This window comes from Pipistrellus hanaki (genome assembly GCF_964339955.1).
Source record: "Pipistrellus hanaki genome assembly, chromosome: 4".
NCBI classification, from domain to species: Eukaryota; Metazoa; Chordata; class Mammalia; order Chiroptera; family Vespertilionidae; genus Pipistrellus; species Pipistrellus hanaki.
In genome coordinates, this window is record NC_140506.1 from 94,359,713 (window position 1) to 94,373,608 (window position 13,896).

General features: G+C 48.0%; 1 protein-coding gene across 7 annotated transcripts in view; it reads right to left on the bottom strand.

The window, feature by feature from the left end:
• Positions 1–365: 365 nt before the first annotated feature.
• Positions 366–13,896, bottom strand: part of XPO6 (exportin 6) — a 113,726-nt gene continuing 100,195 nt past the window's right edge. For 5 of the 7 annotated variants that reach the window (XM_084882888.1, XM_084882890.1, XM_084882892.1 and 2 more), the window contains 7 exons: positions 9,588–9,743; positions 8,399–8,513; positions 8,062–8,233; positions 6,119–6,280; positions 2,799–2,897; positions 2,465–2,695; positions 366–990 (listed from right to left, as the gene is read on the bottom strand). In XM_084882888.1, the coding sequence (XP_084739014.1) occupies positions 889–990; positions 2,465–2,695; positions 2,799–2,897; positions 6,119–6,280; positions 8,062–8,233; positions 8,399–8,513; positions 9,588–9,743 (1,037 nt within the window). In that variant the 3' untranslated portion in view covers positions 366–888. The remainder of the gene's footprint in view (positions 991–2,464; positions 2,696–2,798; positions 2,898–6,118; positions 6,281–8,061; positions 8,234–8,398; positions 8,514–9,587; positions 9,744–13,896) is intronic. The other 2 variants (XM_084882889.1, XM_084882893.1) reach the window with 1 other exon arrangement.

The window sequence follows — 13,896 nt, forward strand, 5'->3', positions numbered from 1 at the left end:
GCCCAGCCACACCCACCCTCGCCCAGCTACATGCCATCTCCCCCGCCCCCTCTGTTCCCTGGGAGGGGCAGGGCACTGGCTCCCTTAGACTCCACACCCACTTCCACCTCTAGGTTACCTGTCAGCGACATGAAGTTCCCTGCTCTCCGATTATGAGCAATGAGAACTCTGCGTCCCCACCAGGGTTAGCGGGATGGTATCCAGAGGAGGGGGGCGGGGTGGGGTGCGGTCAGGCCCTAGTAGATGGTCCTCCTCTGCCCCTGTACGGTGCAAACCGGCCTCCTCCCTCACTGCCCCTGCCCAGGACAGCCCCAGCGGGACGCCAGCCTGGAGGGCTCTGCCTGAAGGAAGCCCCCTAACCAGCATTTCTATAACAACAACATAAGCATTTTATTTTTTCATTAAGCTTCTTAGTCTCTTAGTATCACAATGGAATGATGAGGAAAAAAAAAATCTCATGAATCTGCCCATCTCTAACACAGAGCAGAGACTTCAAGGCAATGGGGGGAAGGGGTGGTAGAAGTGCCAAAAATTCCGACGTCACATCTCTCCGTGGCGACGGGGCCGGAGGGGGCAGGGGCGGAATGGTGAGAAGGTGGCACTGTCCTAGTGGTCCTTGGCATCGGTGTCATGACTGACATGCGATGATCTGCACAGAGCACCGCAGGCTCTCCTGGTGCCAGCCACATGCCCTCCGTCTGCGCAGACGCCCAGGCTCTCCAGCCAGTGTGACACGCCCGGCAGCCAGCTCTGCCGGTGGGCAGCGGGAGAGCTGCGTGGAGGGCGGAGGGCAGGCCGGCTGCTCAGGTGTGTGAGTCCGAGGAGTCCCCGAGGCTCGTCCGGAGCGGCGGAAGGCGACGGTGCAGGCGAGGCCTCCGGGAGCGGCGCCTAGAGCTTCACGGTGCCGGGCGGCAGGCTGTCGTTGCAGAGTCTGTAGTAGCGCAGGTCGTTGACCAGCCTGTGCACATTCTGGGTGAACGAGGGCAGGTCCTGGAAGGCATGGGCACAGCTACAGCCTGGCCGCACCCAGCCCCCGTCACCCACCGCCCACCAGCACTCCCAACCCAAGGCGCACTCGTGCTCCCACAGTGTACGCAACGGGCCACTTCCGCTCCCTCCCGCACGTGTGAGCGCACAGGCACCGCGGGGAGAGGGAGGGCGGGGCTGCCCTCGTGTGCACGGCCAGGCTCGGAGGCGCGGAGGTTGGGAAGCCGGCCTCAGTGACAAGGCGGAGGGAAAGGGGCACTGGCCGGGCTGCCAGTGTCTCCCCTTCACCGCGTCCTGTCCAGCATGTCCAGAGACTCTCTCCGAGTGCTCCAGGCAGGCCTGCCACTTAAGGGCGACACCTGGCAGGAGCCCGCCTGTACTCGTAATCTCACCTGCTGACCACCGCCGCCGGCTGGGCTGCAGACGGCGAAGAGAGGGATCCTCGCAGCTGAACCCACACCCTCCCAGGCAGCACTAGGAGGTGGCCGAGGTTGCACCCTCATCTTTACAGCGTGAATACAGATGCTGGACCACTCGGCAAAGCGTGAGCAACACCAATGGCTCCCCGCCACAGCGTGGGCAGCTCCACCTGAAGCTCTGCTGGCCGGGGGCTCAGGGAAGAGCGAGGCACCTCCAGCCGCCTCCTCCCACCGCCCTTTCCCTGGCTCCCTCCCTCCTCTTCAAGCTGCAAGGCCTGCCTCTGCCCAAAGCCCTCAGACGTCCGTTTCCTGGCTCCTAGGGGCAGGTCCGCGGCCCTCTGCTGAGCTCTGAGCCCTGCCCATCTGCTGTGGACAGTGCACGCAGCCCTGCAGCCAGAGCGCCGGGCCTGGCCCGCCCCCTGCTCTCCCATTCCCTAGTTCTGTACCTGCCAACTGACGGCTGGCCTTTCTGAGCATGGGTTCGCCTGGGAATGGGGTTAACAGGGCCCATGCATCAGAAAGCCAGTAAGGTCTGTGTCAGGCTTCCCAACAGTGCTTTATGAAGGCAGAGATGGTGCCCACCCTGCCCAGGCCCTGCGAGGAGCTGGCTTCAACCAGACAGTGAGTGAGCGAGCGAGTGAGGGATCCTGAACTTCCTGGTGGAGCACAGGTATCACTGTGTGTTTAGCACCAGGAGCTCTGAGGCATGACTAAATGTGGAACCCACTGATAACGGCATCGGGGGAATCTGATCTCTGAATATTAGAATTTGGACTCCAGAGCAGCGGTCGCCAGCTGGTGGTCTGCGAACCTTGTGGCCCGTGAGGTCCGAAAGGCTGGCGACCGCTGCTCTAGGAAAGAAAGGCAACCAACCCGCTGGCTGAAGCTTTAAGCCCCGGAGCCAACAGGTAGGTGCCAGGGAAGAAAGACTTCGGAAAACAGGAGCCGAGTCTAAGAAAAGCACGCGACAAACCACACAGGAAGGCAGCTTGCCCGCACTGAGCGGGACCAGGCATGAGCCCGCACCGCCCTCCCTGTAGCCTGGCCTCTCTCCTCACCCGGTCCATCTTGAAGTTCCGCCCCAGCACGTTTTTCTGGTTGGCATCCACGCCGTCGCAGCCGCTCAGGAACTCGGGGAGGAAGGCTGCGAAGAAGCCGTCGAAGTCCACGGAGGCCATGTTGTAGATGGCGATGCCGATCTCCTCCTGCAGGAGGTCGTGGGACTTGTGCACCAGCACCTGCAGCAGCACGTTCACGAACTGGAACAGCATGGTGGTCCGGAAGATCTTCTGCGGAAGAGCCAGAGTGACGTGGCCGCCGGGGTCGGGGCCTCTCCGGGTCCCACCAGGGCCAGCGCCGTGGGTGAGGCGCTTCTGGGAAATGGGCACTCACCTTGTGGTACAGCTTCTGCTTGGTGTTGAGTGTCTCCAAGTAGAAGAGGTTTTGTTTAAATAGGTGGATGTCAGGCTGCAGAAAGGACTGTCCAAAAGCCTGTCCAAGAAATAAGACCACCGCTCTACTCACAGCACGAAACACCGCCAGGCCAGGCCCTCTGGGCACCCTCCCCCTCAAGGAGGAGATTCCCCGGGAGGGGCTCCTCTGCCACCGCAGTCTCCCCGCCTGTCTGGTCAGGTCTCAGGAATGGTCCATGGAGTCTTGTCTCCTAAGTCCTTCCACGGGGCCCGACTTCTGCTCCCACCCCACCCTGTGAGAGCTTGTTCGGAGGCTCCAGCGGGGGTTCTCCCCCCTGGGGGAACGCCACGCTCTTTGACCGAGCACACAGCTTCGGGAGGACGCATATGGATCGGTGAGGGAGGAGGGGACACCCGCCTAGCCAGCCATATCAGCCGAATCAACCCTGGCGATCAATGGGGTGACATGTCACAGCCAGATCGCCCCCACATCCTCATCCTACACCTTTTGTAATGAACCTGTAGACTCCTTCAGGAAGACTTATCTTTGAAGCAAAAAGCTAAAAACTAAGACAAATAGCTAAGCCTCCCCTCAAGCCAACCACTCACAACTCCCATAAGCCCTCTCCCTGGTATCCCAGCCTTACAAAACAAAATCCTTAGAGGCTCGTCACAACCTGTCTTAGAATTAAGCAATAGCAAATTTTTAAACTGCTTTGCAATTTCTGGGCTGTAAAAGTTAGAACCTCCCCCACAAAAAACAAAAACAAAACAAAACACACAAACACACCACCAAGAGCCTTGTGCCAATGAAGGTGGGGAGAGTGGGACAGGCCAATGATAGGCAGACCAGGCGTGTGCAGGACACCCCCCAGAATAAGCCAGGGACGGCCTTTTCATTCTGTCCTAAGCTACAAGGGTCTTGTAACTCCTGCTGCAGTGATCTCTATGCCCACTGGTTTCCACTCATTTTTCAAGTGTGGTTTACTAAGTCTAACACAGAGTAAAATCCTCCCGCCACCCCCCTCTGAGGGTCACCTTTATATAATTCTGACCCACACACCCAGTGTCTAACCACCATCACAATGGAGATAAAAACCTCCAGCTCCTCAAAGTTCCTTCCAGCCTCAGGCAACCACTGCTCATTTCCTGTCCGAGGCCTGCCTCTTCCAGAACGTAATAGAATGCAATCATGCCAAGCGTGTCAAACTCATGGCCAGAAGGCTGCATGTCTCGTTTAAATAAATGAGGCATGTGGCCCATTGACCGAGAGTTTGACATGCTTGAATTGTAGACAGCCTCCTGAATCCAGCTTCTTCACCTACCATAAAGTAACATAATGTATTTACACTGCCGTTTGTACGTTCCTTTTTTTTTTTTTTTAATTAAATATCACCTGAGGATATTTCTCCATTGATTTTTTCAGAGAGGAAGAGACAGAGCGAAACATCAATGCGAGAGAGACACATTGATTAGGTATATGCCCTTGACAGGAATTGAACCCAGGACCCTCAAGTGCGAGGGCCAATGCTCTATCTACTACCCTGTTTCCCCAAAAATAAGACAGTGTCTTATATTAATTTTTGCTCCCAAAGATGCGTTAAGTCTTATTTTCAGGGGATGTCTTATTTTTCCATGAAGAAGAATTTATTGTTAAATGAAAATAAAGGAAATTTATTACCTGTATACGGTATGGTAGTACGGTAGTTGTCAACACAAACCAGACAAACTGTGAATCCTACAGTATCAAGAATTTACTCATTTATTCAATGACAATCATGTCATCATCATCATCTGGAACATCATAATAATAATCCAATTCCTGAATTTCCTGGTGAATTTCTTGTGACTCCATTTCTTTCAGAATCAGTGGACCAAATCTCTCATGTTTAGCAATAGCATTCTGTGACAGAGCTTGGGGGGGGGGGCCTTACTTTCGGGGGGATGCCTTATATTTCACTCAGAAGGAAACCTGTAAGTAGGTCTTATTTTCGGAGGATGTTTTATTTTTGGGGAAACACGGTAAGCCAAACCAGCTAAGGCTATTTCTTTCTTTCTTTTTTTTAATCCTTACCTGAGGATATGTTTATTGATTTGAAGGTGAGAGGAGACAGAGAAAGAGGGAGGGAGGGAAGAGGAGAGAAAAAAAACATCAATGTGAGAGAGAAACATCGATCAGTTGCCTCTTGTATGCCTCCAGTGGGGAATCAAATCCACAACCCAGCTATGTGCCCCGACTGGGAATCGAACCCACAACCCTTTCATGTATGCAATGATACTCCAACTGTCTGAGCCACCCACCTGGCCAGGGCAATATGTTCCTTTGTATTGTTGAGCAGCAGGCTCTCACATGCATGCATCACTATTTACTCACTACCAGCAACAGGTATTTGATATGCTTTAGGAAATATTTTTAAAAGCCACTGTTAATTCCTGTGCACAGGTGAATATATGTTTTCATGTATCTTGGGTAAAATGCTTAGCGGTGGAAACTGTTTTCCAACGTGGCTTTTACCAATACTGTCTACCAAAGAAGGCTTCAAAGCGAGGACAGAGGTTAAGAGGAGGCAGAGGGGACAAACACTTGGTACTCCACACCGAAGCCCGAGTTGGGAGCTGGCGATGGAAGTTCAGTGAAGTGATTGCAGGAAGCCCGGGGTGGGCAGGTGCTTTTCCAGAGAGATCCCACACAGGGGTTTGGGTGCATGTGTGCAGGTGGGAGCTGAAGGGTGAGGAAAAGCAAGCACTGAAAAAACAAAAGAAAACCTCGCACTTCAGCCTAGACTTGGAACACGGATTGATGTGTGCACTGAGTGCAGAGCCCGAGCAGCACGGACAGCTGCCGCCGTCTAAGGGGAGGCCTCGTCTTCCACAGCAGGAGTGGCCGCCCCGAGAGCCCGCGCCCTGGGCTTCACAGTCACACCTGATCTGAGAGGGACCCGAGGCACAGGCAGCCTTCTCCCAATTCTGTCCTGGCCAGAATCCTCTCTACAGAGGCGGCAGGGGCCCCTCCTCCAGAGGCTCTGAGTCAGCTGGCTTCCCGAAAAGAGAGCCTGTGATGCAGATGTCATGTCATCCCACTCGACACCTGGAGACTGAGGTTCTGAGAAGTGAACTAAGTGCACAGTGCTGAGAGGCCGCACTACAGGCTTCGGAGGCGGTGCTTGTCGAAGTGGGCCCGTTAGGGAAAGGGACTGAGCGTCAGAGAAGCCAAGGACTGACAGCACCGGACCCAGGGGTCCCGAACGAGGCCTGTCTGTTCTGGGGCCACAGGCAACCTCAGCAGCTCTTGTACGTTACCTGCATGATGGCACTGAACTGAGGCTCGTTCTCCATCTGCTCCTCGGCAGCCCCCCTCTGGACACTCGCCAGGACAGTGGACTTGAAGAAGTACCTCCAGTTGTGATGGAGTGTCCGGAAAAGGAGCTCGAACAGCTCAGCCTTCACGTCAGGGGAGGGGCGCTGCAGACACACACAGGGACCCTCAAACCTTCCCCTCTTGCGGCTCAGGACTCACTCACAGCCCAGGCCCAGAGCAACAAAGAGGTCTCACAGGTGCCTGGCAACAGCAAGCTGTCAGCTTCCCACCCACACCTGCCCTATCAGCAGGTCAGATCAAGAGTACTTGGCAGAGACGGGCTGCCTGAGACAGAATGCCTGGGTCGTGCCAAGGGGCCCTTTTCCGATGGAAACACTCAGGTTTTCAAGCTCAGAAAAGGCTATTAAGTGGAAGAACAATTAGGAAAATGGCTTTTCTGTTCAGAAAGCAGCCCATCTCATCTATCATAGTCTTGGTAGTTGTTCCTTTTCCCAGGATAAACAATGCTGTGCAACTAACCTGCTGATCTTATATAACTCAGAAGCTAAAGACAAGTAAGAAACCTTAAAGCAGATCTACCCTCCATAGAAAGTGGGCTTAAGGGGCACTTAGGAGCCACAGAAAGAAGTCTCGGGGGGTCTGGGGGAGGCAGCACCTCTGAGAGAGGGAGGAGAGCAGCCTGCAGGGCTGACTGCTCTCTAGGCCTGTCTCCTTTTTCACTGGCAGCTGGGATTCTGGGATGAGGAGAGGAGTGGGAGGCAGTCTGCTCGGCAATATTTTCTAATTTGAACAAAAATCTCCAAGTCACTAGAGGGCATGTCGGGTCACATTATTCCAGATGGGTCTGGAGAATTCAAAATGATAAGGCCCTGATATATTTAATTCAGCTGATTAAGAAGAAATTGAGACAGAAGGCATGAGCTTCCAAGGCAGGAATCCTTATAGGGCCCACGTGTGTTTAATGATGCAAAGCAAGTGGATTCACTTAAGCCTTAATTTGGACAGTTAAAAGGTTAGCTCTTATTTACGGAACTATTACATAAAATTTAGTTAATCTACTCATTCTGGATCTTGTCATGCTGCGTCCGTCTGTTCTTCAGGAAGAACAGAGGCTTGCTGTAACAAGGAAAGCTTTGGATCGTTCTGAAAACTTGCCTTGTATCCTGGAGATCATGAATGCTCTTGATAGAAAAAGTACATCCTATATAATAAAAGGCTAATATGCAAATCAACCAAACAGAGGAACAACCGGTTGCTATGACACACACTGACCAACAGGGAGCAGACACTCGACACAGGAGCTTCCCCCTGATGGTCAGTGCGTTCTCACAGGGGGAACGCCCTCCAGGAAGAAGCTGGGCTCACAGGTTGGCAAGTGCAGTAGCAGTGGTGGGAATTTCATGCACCAGGCCTCTAGTTTGTTACAATGTTTGCTGTAGAAAACTATATATTCACCTAAAGTTATAAACTGTTTGCCAGGGAGGTTGATCTTTACCAATCAACCTTGCTTACACTAGACTAGGTCTAACTAACTCAACCAATATAAAAATATTGTACCAAGCTAAAGGCATTCTTTTTAAAAATATATATATTTTGTTGAATTTTTACAGAGAGGAAGGGAGAGGGATAGAGAATTAGAAGCATCGATGAGAGAGAAACATTAATTAGCTGCTTCCTGCACACCCCCCACTAGAGATATGCCCACAACCAAAGTACATGCCCTTGACCGGAATCAAACCTGGGACCCTTTAGTCTGCAGGCCAACGCTCTATCCACTGAGCCAAACCCGTTAGGGCTAAAGGCGCTCTTTCTTAGAAAAAAATTATTTTACAAAAATAAAATAACAAATTAACTTTAAAACACAACTCCTTTTCCTTACTATTTCATTCCCTCCCCGGTTGGAGGGGACAAGCCGCGCGCATACCTCGGCGATGATGGGATACACCTGCTCCATGCTCAGGGAGACGATGCTGGGGAGGAAGGGCTTGAACACCTGGCCGGGCTCCTGGACCACCACCTGCAGGATCTTCAGGAACTTCTCCACCACCCGGCAGCCGGTGCTGCCTTCGTGGAGGACGCTCTCGGCTAGTTGTTCTCTGCAGACAAAGAAACCGCACAGTAGCCCAGGGATGTTTCTCTGGGACCAGCATGACACCAACACTGTGGCAAGTGAAGAAGAGGAGCAAAAAGCCCCACACTTCGTAGCTGGGCCCCGCCACTTCCCCTTGAAATTTGAAAACCATGGACAAGTGTGTGGTTACCTGGTAAACATATTGAGGAAAGTCTGTATGATCTGTTCAGTGAAAGGCACACCCATCTGTACTCTAAGGCCTCGAAACAAAGTGAGGAAAAAGCTCAGCATCTCATCAGTCACATCTAAACAAAGGACAAAGCAAATGATCAGAGGCCTGCACACAGGGATAAACGGAAGCCTCAGGCTTGACAGACTTCCTCTTGCAATCCGCTCTATCATCTCTCTAAGGCTTCCTGCTGAAGAAATTTCCCCAACACCATCAGAGCGGGTGACGGAAAGTGGGAACTGATTGGGGACATGCTGAGAAAACAGCTCTGGTGTAGTGAGCCTCTGCTGATGGCTCCAGAGAGGAAATGGAGCCTCCCTCGCCGCTCAGTCCCAGCCGAGTTCGGAGTTTTCACTGCAGATGGAGTGTTTTGCACACACACTGATGGAACTATTGAATAGGGTCGACACCAAAGTGCTTCAGCAGTTTCTCTCTGTGACCAATAACCCTGCAGTGAAGGTTAAGTAAGGGTGAAATGAATAAAAGTGGACAATGAAGATATATTCAGATGGCTTGACCCTCATCCATTAAATGCATTAATGTCAGAAAACATTGGTTCCATTTAATGTAGTTTCACTTCCAGGTCTAAACAACCATCTTGTATAGTATGTTTCAGCTCCAACCACACAAACTGCTTTCAAAAGGCAATCAGTGAATTTTTGCTGACTCAGAAACCCCCAATATCTCATGAATTTTTGCTGACTCAGAAACCCCCAATATCTCATGAATTTTTGCTGACTCAGAAACCCCAATATCTCCTACCACTGTAAATGCTCTCACATACCTGCAGAGCCCTTAGTGACAACAGCAGCACGGGGTGCAGCAGACCCACCGTGCCATATGTGTAAGTAAATAGCATTTGTGGAAAAAAGGTCTCTTTCCTCTCCTGTATAATGAATGCCCCGTTACTCTCAGCCATTTAGCTCCACATGGGAGAAGGCAAAGCCTTCAAAATAAAAACGAGGCAAGTAACTCAGTGCCACCTGACACAGGTGCAAAGCCCACGTGAAGGCTCCCTGGGGCCTGGCCCCAGACCCCCACATAAACCTCACTACCCTCTGCCTTCAGTCAATGCCTGAACTGCTGACGCGGGCGCTCTACAGAGCGAAGCAGTGACTGGCCCCCTATGCGGCCTGCGGCCAGCTCCTACCTGACTGATGGATGAAAGCTGGAAAGAGGGCCAGGGAGACCTGAACGGATTCCTGCAGTGACTGGTAGCAGATCTGCCGGGACTTGGTGGATTCCCCGGAGATGCTCTCCACGATATCTTCTAAGACACTAAGTGTCTGGTGGATAATCACTTTAGCTGCAAAGCAAGATTAAGTTGCATGTTATGACTTGGGAACACAAGGGAAGGAGAAGAGATCTGCAAGGGTATTTAGAGGACAGTGACACAGACATAGTCACAGTGACACGGGAATAGTCTCTCTCGATTTCTTCTCTCTCTCCAGTTCCTCCCCTCTCCTTTTCTACCTTTCCTCCCCCCCCCCTTTTTTTTTACTGCCAGAACTCCAGGTGCCCGCTCAGTTTGTCCCTCTATCCTGCTTCTACCCACCAGAAACAAGTCCACAGAGAAGGAAAGATCAAATGTAGCCTCAGGTTAGGTGCCTTAGACTTAAGCCTCTAAAATGGTGAACAAACTGGTGAGAAAACCAGGGTCACTGTAATTACCACAGGCAAGAGCGGGCACATGCAGATCAAACACTCTCCTTCAACTCCAAAGCTGGCCCTCGCCTGGTAATCCACACAGCATTGCCACGCACATCATGAAATAAAGGAACCTCACTTTACGTGCTGGGAAGCCCTGAAGGGGGCCTCTCACACATGCGCCGCTAGCTGCAGCCTACATAACCAGCAGAAAGAAGGCAAGAATTATTTTGACAAAGGAGATCATTTTTCACTTAGCAATTTCATCTGCTTTCAAGAGAAATAGAGCCCTCCCTGCCCCAGCAATAATGCACTAACCCCCACTTGTACCAAATGAGAAAGAAACTGCTATAACCTCAAACTCTTGTTCTCCTACAATGAACTTCAGTTCAAAACAACCCTCCCCCCCTAGTTTCCTCCTAAAAGCTAATAAAAGCTGTCTTACCCTTTGTCTCTTCGAACTTGTCTGTAGCTTGCTACATTCTTCTTGTTCCATATTGCAATTCTCTGCTACTCCCTAATCACATTTTGCTGATAAAATAACTGGCTGTTTACTTTTGAGATGACATTATGTGGTGTCAGAAGTGAGACCCAAAAGAGACAAACCCCTGAGGACCTAACAACCCCCAGAACTAGGGGAGGCATCCCCTTGAGCCTTTGGGCTCTACACTTCCACGAACTGTTTTTTTTCCCCTTTGGTTAGATAAATGTGTAAGATGCCCAGCTCCCTCCCTTTAGTTAAGCTCTCTGACTTTATCTGGGACCTATTTAAAGGTTTCATACTACCCTGGCTGGAGTGGTCAGGAATTAAGTGTCAGCCCAGACAACGAAGGGTCTCAGGGCACATACCAGGATTGCAGGTTCGATCCCGGTTGTGTGTTAGAGGCAACCAATCAATGAAAAAAATATCATCAGATGAAAATTAACCAAAATAATAGTAATAAAGGTTTTATCCTTTCTGTTTTTATCAAGACACTGCTCTTCCTGTTGAGTATCTCTTTCTGTTTGGGATTACAATGGCCATAACTAATTGTTTTAAAATTAGTCCACCTTAAGGGGCACCCTTAAAAGAGAGAATTCCACTCCTCCGGGAGACAATGAAATGAATCCTTTGGTTGGTATGCAGAAGCTTTTTTTTAAAATATATTTTATTGATTTTTTACAGAGGAAGAGAGAGGGATAGAGAGTTAGAAACATCGATGAGAGAATCATCCATCAGCTGCCTCTTGCACACCCCCTGCTGGGGATGTGCCCGCAACCCAGGTACATGCCCTTGACCAGAATTGAACCCGGGACCTTTCAGTCCGCAGACTGAAGCTCTATCCAGTGAGCCAAACCGGTTTCGGCAAGTATGCAGAAGCTTTTAAGGGACAAGTAACTTGAAAAAGAGCTTTAAAAAGGATCCTTACAGCATGCAATTTTTTAAAATCTTTAATTTAAAACTTTGGCCATCTAAACAAGTAACCTTAACTTAGTCCACCTGCCAAAAACACAATTTGGGTCCAACTATTCTTCTGAACTTTATGCCTGAGACATGGCTAATATTTTTAAAATTCAGTTTGTATTGTGTTTGTGTGTAATATCTTCCTACCTCTGAATGGTATTACCAAAACTTATTTGTAATGTATTCAATGAGTTTTAAAAGATTAAGCATTTATATAAATTAAGAATACTTTCAGAAATATAATCCAAACTAATCCAAATGAATTTCAGGGAATATATTCAACATTAATGTTAGTTCCAGGTTGTTGGTTTAATTAAAACAGGCATGTATTTCGAATTATTTACTTTCATTTTACCTAGATTTACTGAAAAGTCAAATAAGTTCATATTATCTCTATTATGAAATTTGTCAGCTAGGAAATTAAGATAATGGTTAGCTGGTTTAATGTCCAATCCAAGCATAACTGTTAAAAACAAGTAATTTAAGTAAATACAAAGAAGATCAAACTAAGTAACAGATATTCATTGAATATCTAAATCACTTTCAATTAGATAAACATTAAATGCTAAAAATAAGTATAATCATTTTTGGCATTTTAATTTTACCCCAAAAAAGTTTATTATGAGAAAAAATATACTTCCAAAAATTTTGAAATATATTTATAACTTTGTTAACTAATTACTGGATGCAAATATATTAAAAACAGTCACAACTGCTTGCTTTCTACTTTTCACTGAAAAGCAAAGATTCTAAATAGTTTAAAAAGTTGGAAGAGCTAAAAATACAAATGAACCAAAGAGAAAATGTTAACACTTGAGTAATAAGCATGAACTAATTCTGCACAAACGATGAGCATCAATGCTGAGAGAATGCAGACAAAGGAGCAGGCAGGCCTTTGGAAGCAGTCACGAGCTCCTAGGAGAGTTTCTCCTACTACAGAAAGACTTCCTGGTTCTCAAACTGTGGTGAGAGATTATTGGTGAGTGATGATTAACATTTACTTAAATAGAAAATATACATAGTATCTATATTTGCCTATATTGACAAATGTAAATTGCATATCTTTAATTCTATCTATAATTTAGGTTATAGATTATCTATATATAAATAGAATAATCTTATAAAATGCAAAATGGGGTGCATGCATGGCATATACTGAAAATAGTAAAGACATGTCCATTTATTAAACTTATTTGTTACTTATGGGCCATAATATAAACTATATATTTCTTGCTATGAAATTATCCCACATGTTTGAAAGCCATTGCTTTTAGACCACAGTGAACTGAGCAAACCGAAGTGTCTGCAGAGGCTGAAAAGGCCATACACGAACAAGCACCCTTTCTGTCCTGTCACACACAGTGCTAACTCAAGGCCAGGCTATAATCGCTCTTTGATAAGCTCATACTCTGTTGCCTTGTCTTTTTAGATTTGTAGCCAGGCAGTAATCTTTATTTAGAACTTCCCCATTTCTTATAATTACTTGCAAGGCCGGAAATTCCGGTGGTGGCTTCCACGAAATTTATAGGTCTGCCATAAGTTTAGTTGTCCCATCTTTCAAATCTTTATTCTCCCTACTCAACATGAGCAATACTCTGCAGCAGTAATGTCGGCATCCTACTGCCCATCTGTTCTAATCATCCCCAGTCTCACAAAGACATGAATGAATATAATCCCAGAAAGCATGTGGCTGATTTTAACTATGTTATGTAGTTTACATTCATTTAATGTAACACAAGGTAATTATGCTATCCTTAAGAGTAAGCCTGCAGTTATTCTGTAACAACTGCCTTGCATCATTTTTCTTTAAAATATGTTTTTATTGATTTTTAGAGAGAGAGGGAGATAGAAATATCACTGATTGGCTGCCTCCTACCTGCACCCATACGGGGGACTAAACCCAAAACCCGGGCATGTGCCCTGACAGGGAATCAAATCATGACCTCCTGGTTCATAGGTCAATGCTCAATCACCGAGCCACAACAGTGGGGATCATTTCTGTTTTTAGATAAGCTTTATAAGTGTTTAGAATGGAGGTCAATTTGAACCAAAAAATTGAAATTATCAGGAAAAGGGTTAATAAAACTAGAAAATAACAAAGGTGAAAAAAAATGACTATATGTGAAAAGTAGGATGTGTATTTTTAATGAAAGAAGATATGAGGAATGGAGACAGTTTTTGGTATGAGGGGAAGAAAAAGTAATTTTGTCCTGAAGGAAAATGAATGTCCCAAAACAAGAACAAAGACAAGACATAACCTAATGGATATAAACAGTCACAGAAGGTTTATGGAAATCTTGAGAAAGGAACTGTATGTGGTGACTGGAGACTGAAATTCTAGCAACTATAGTTTGCTTGTCCTCGATTG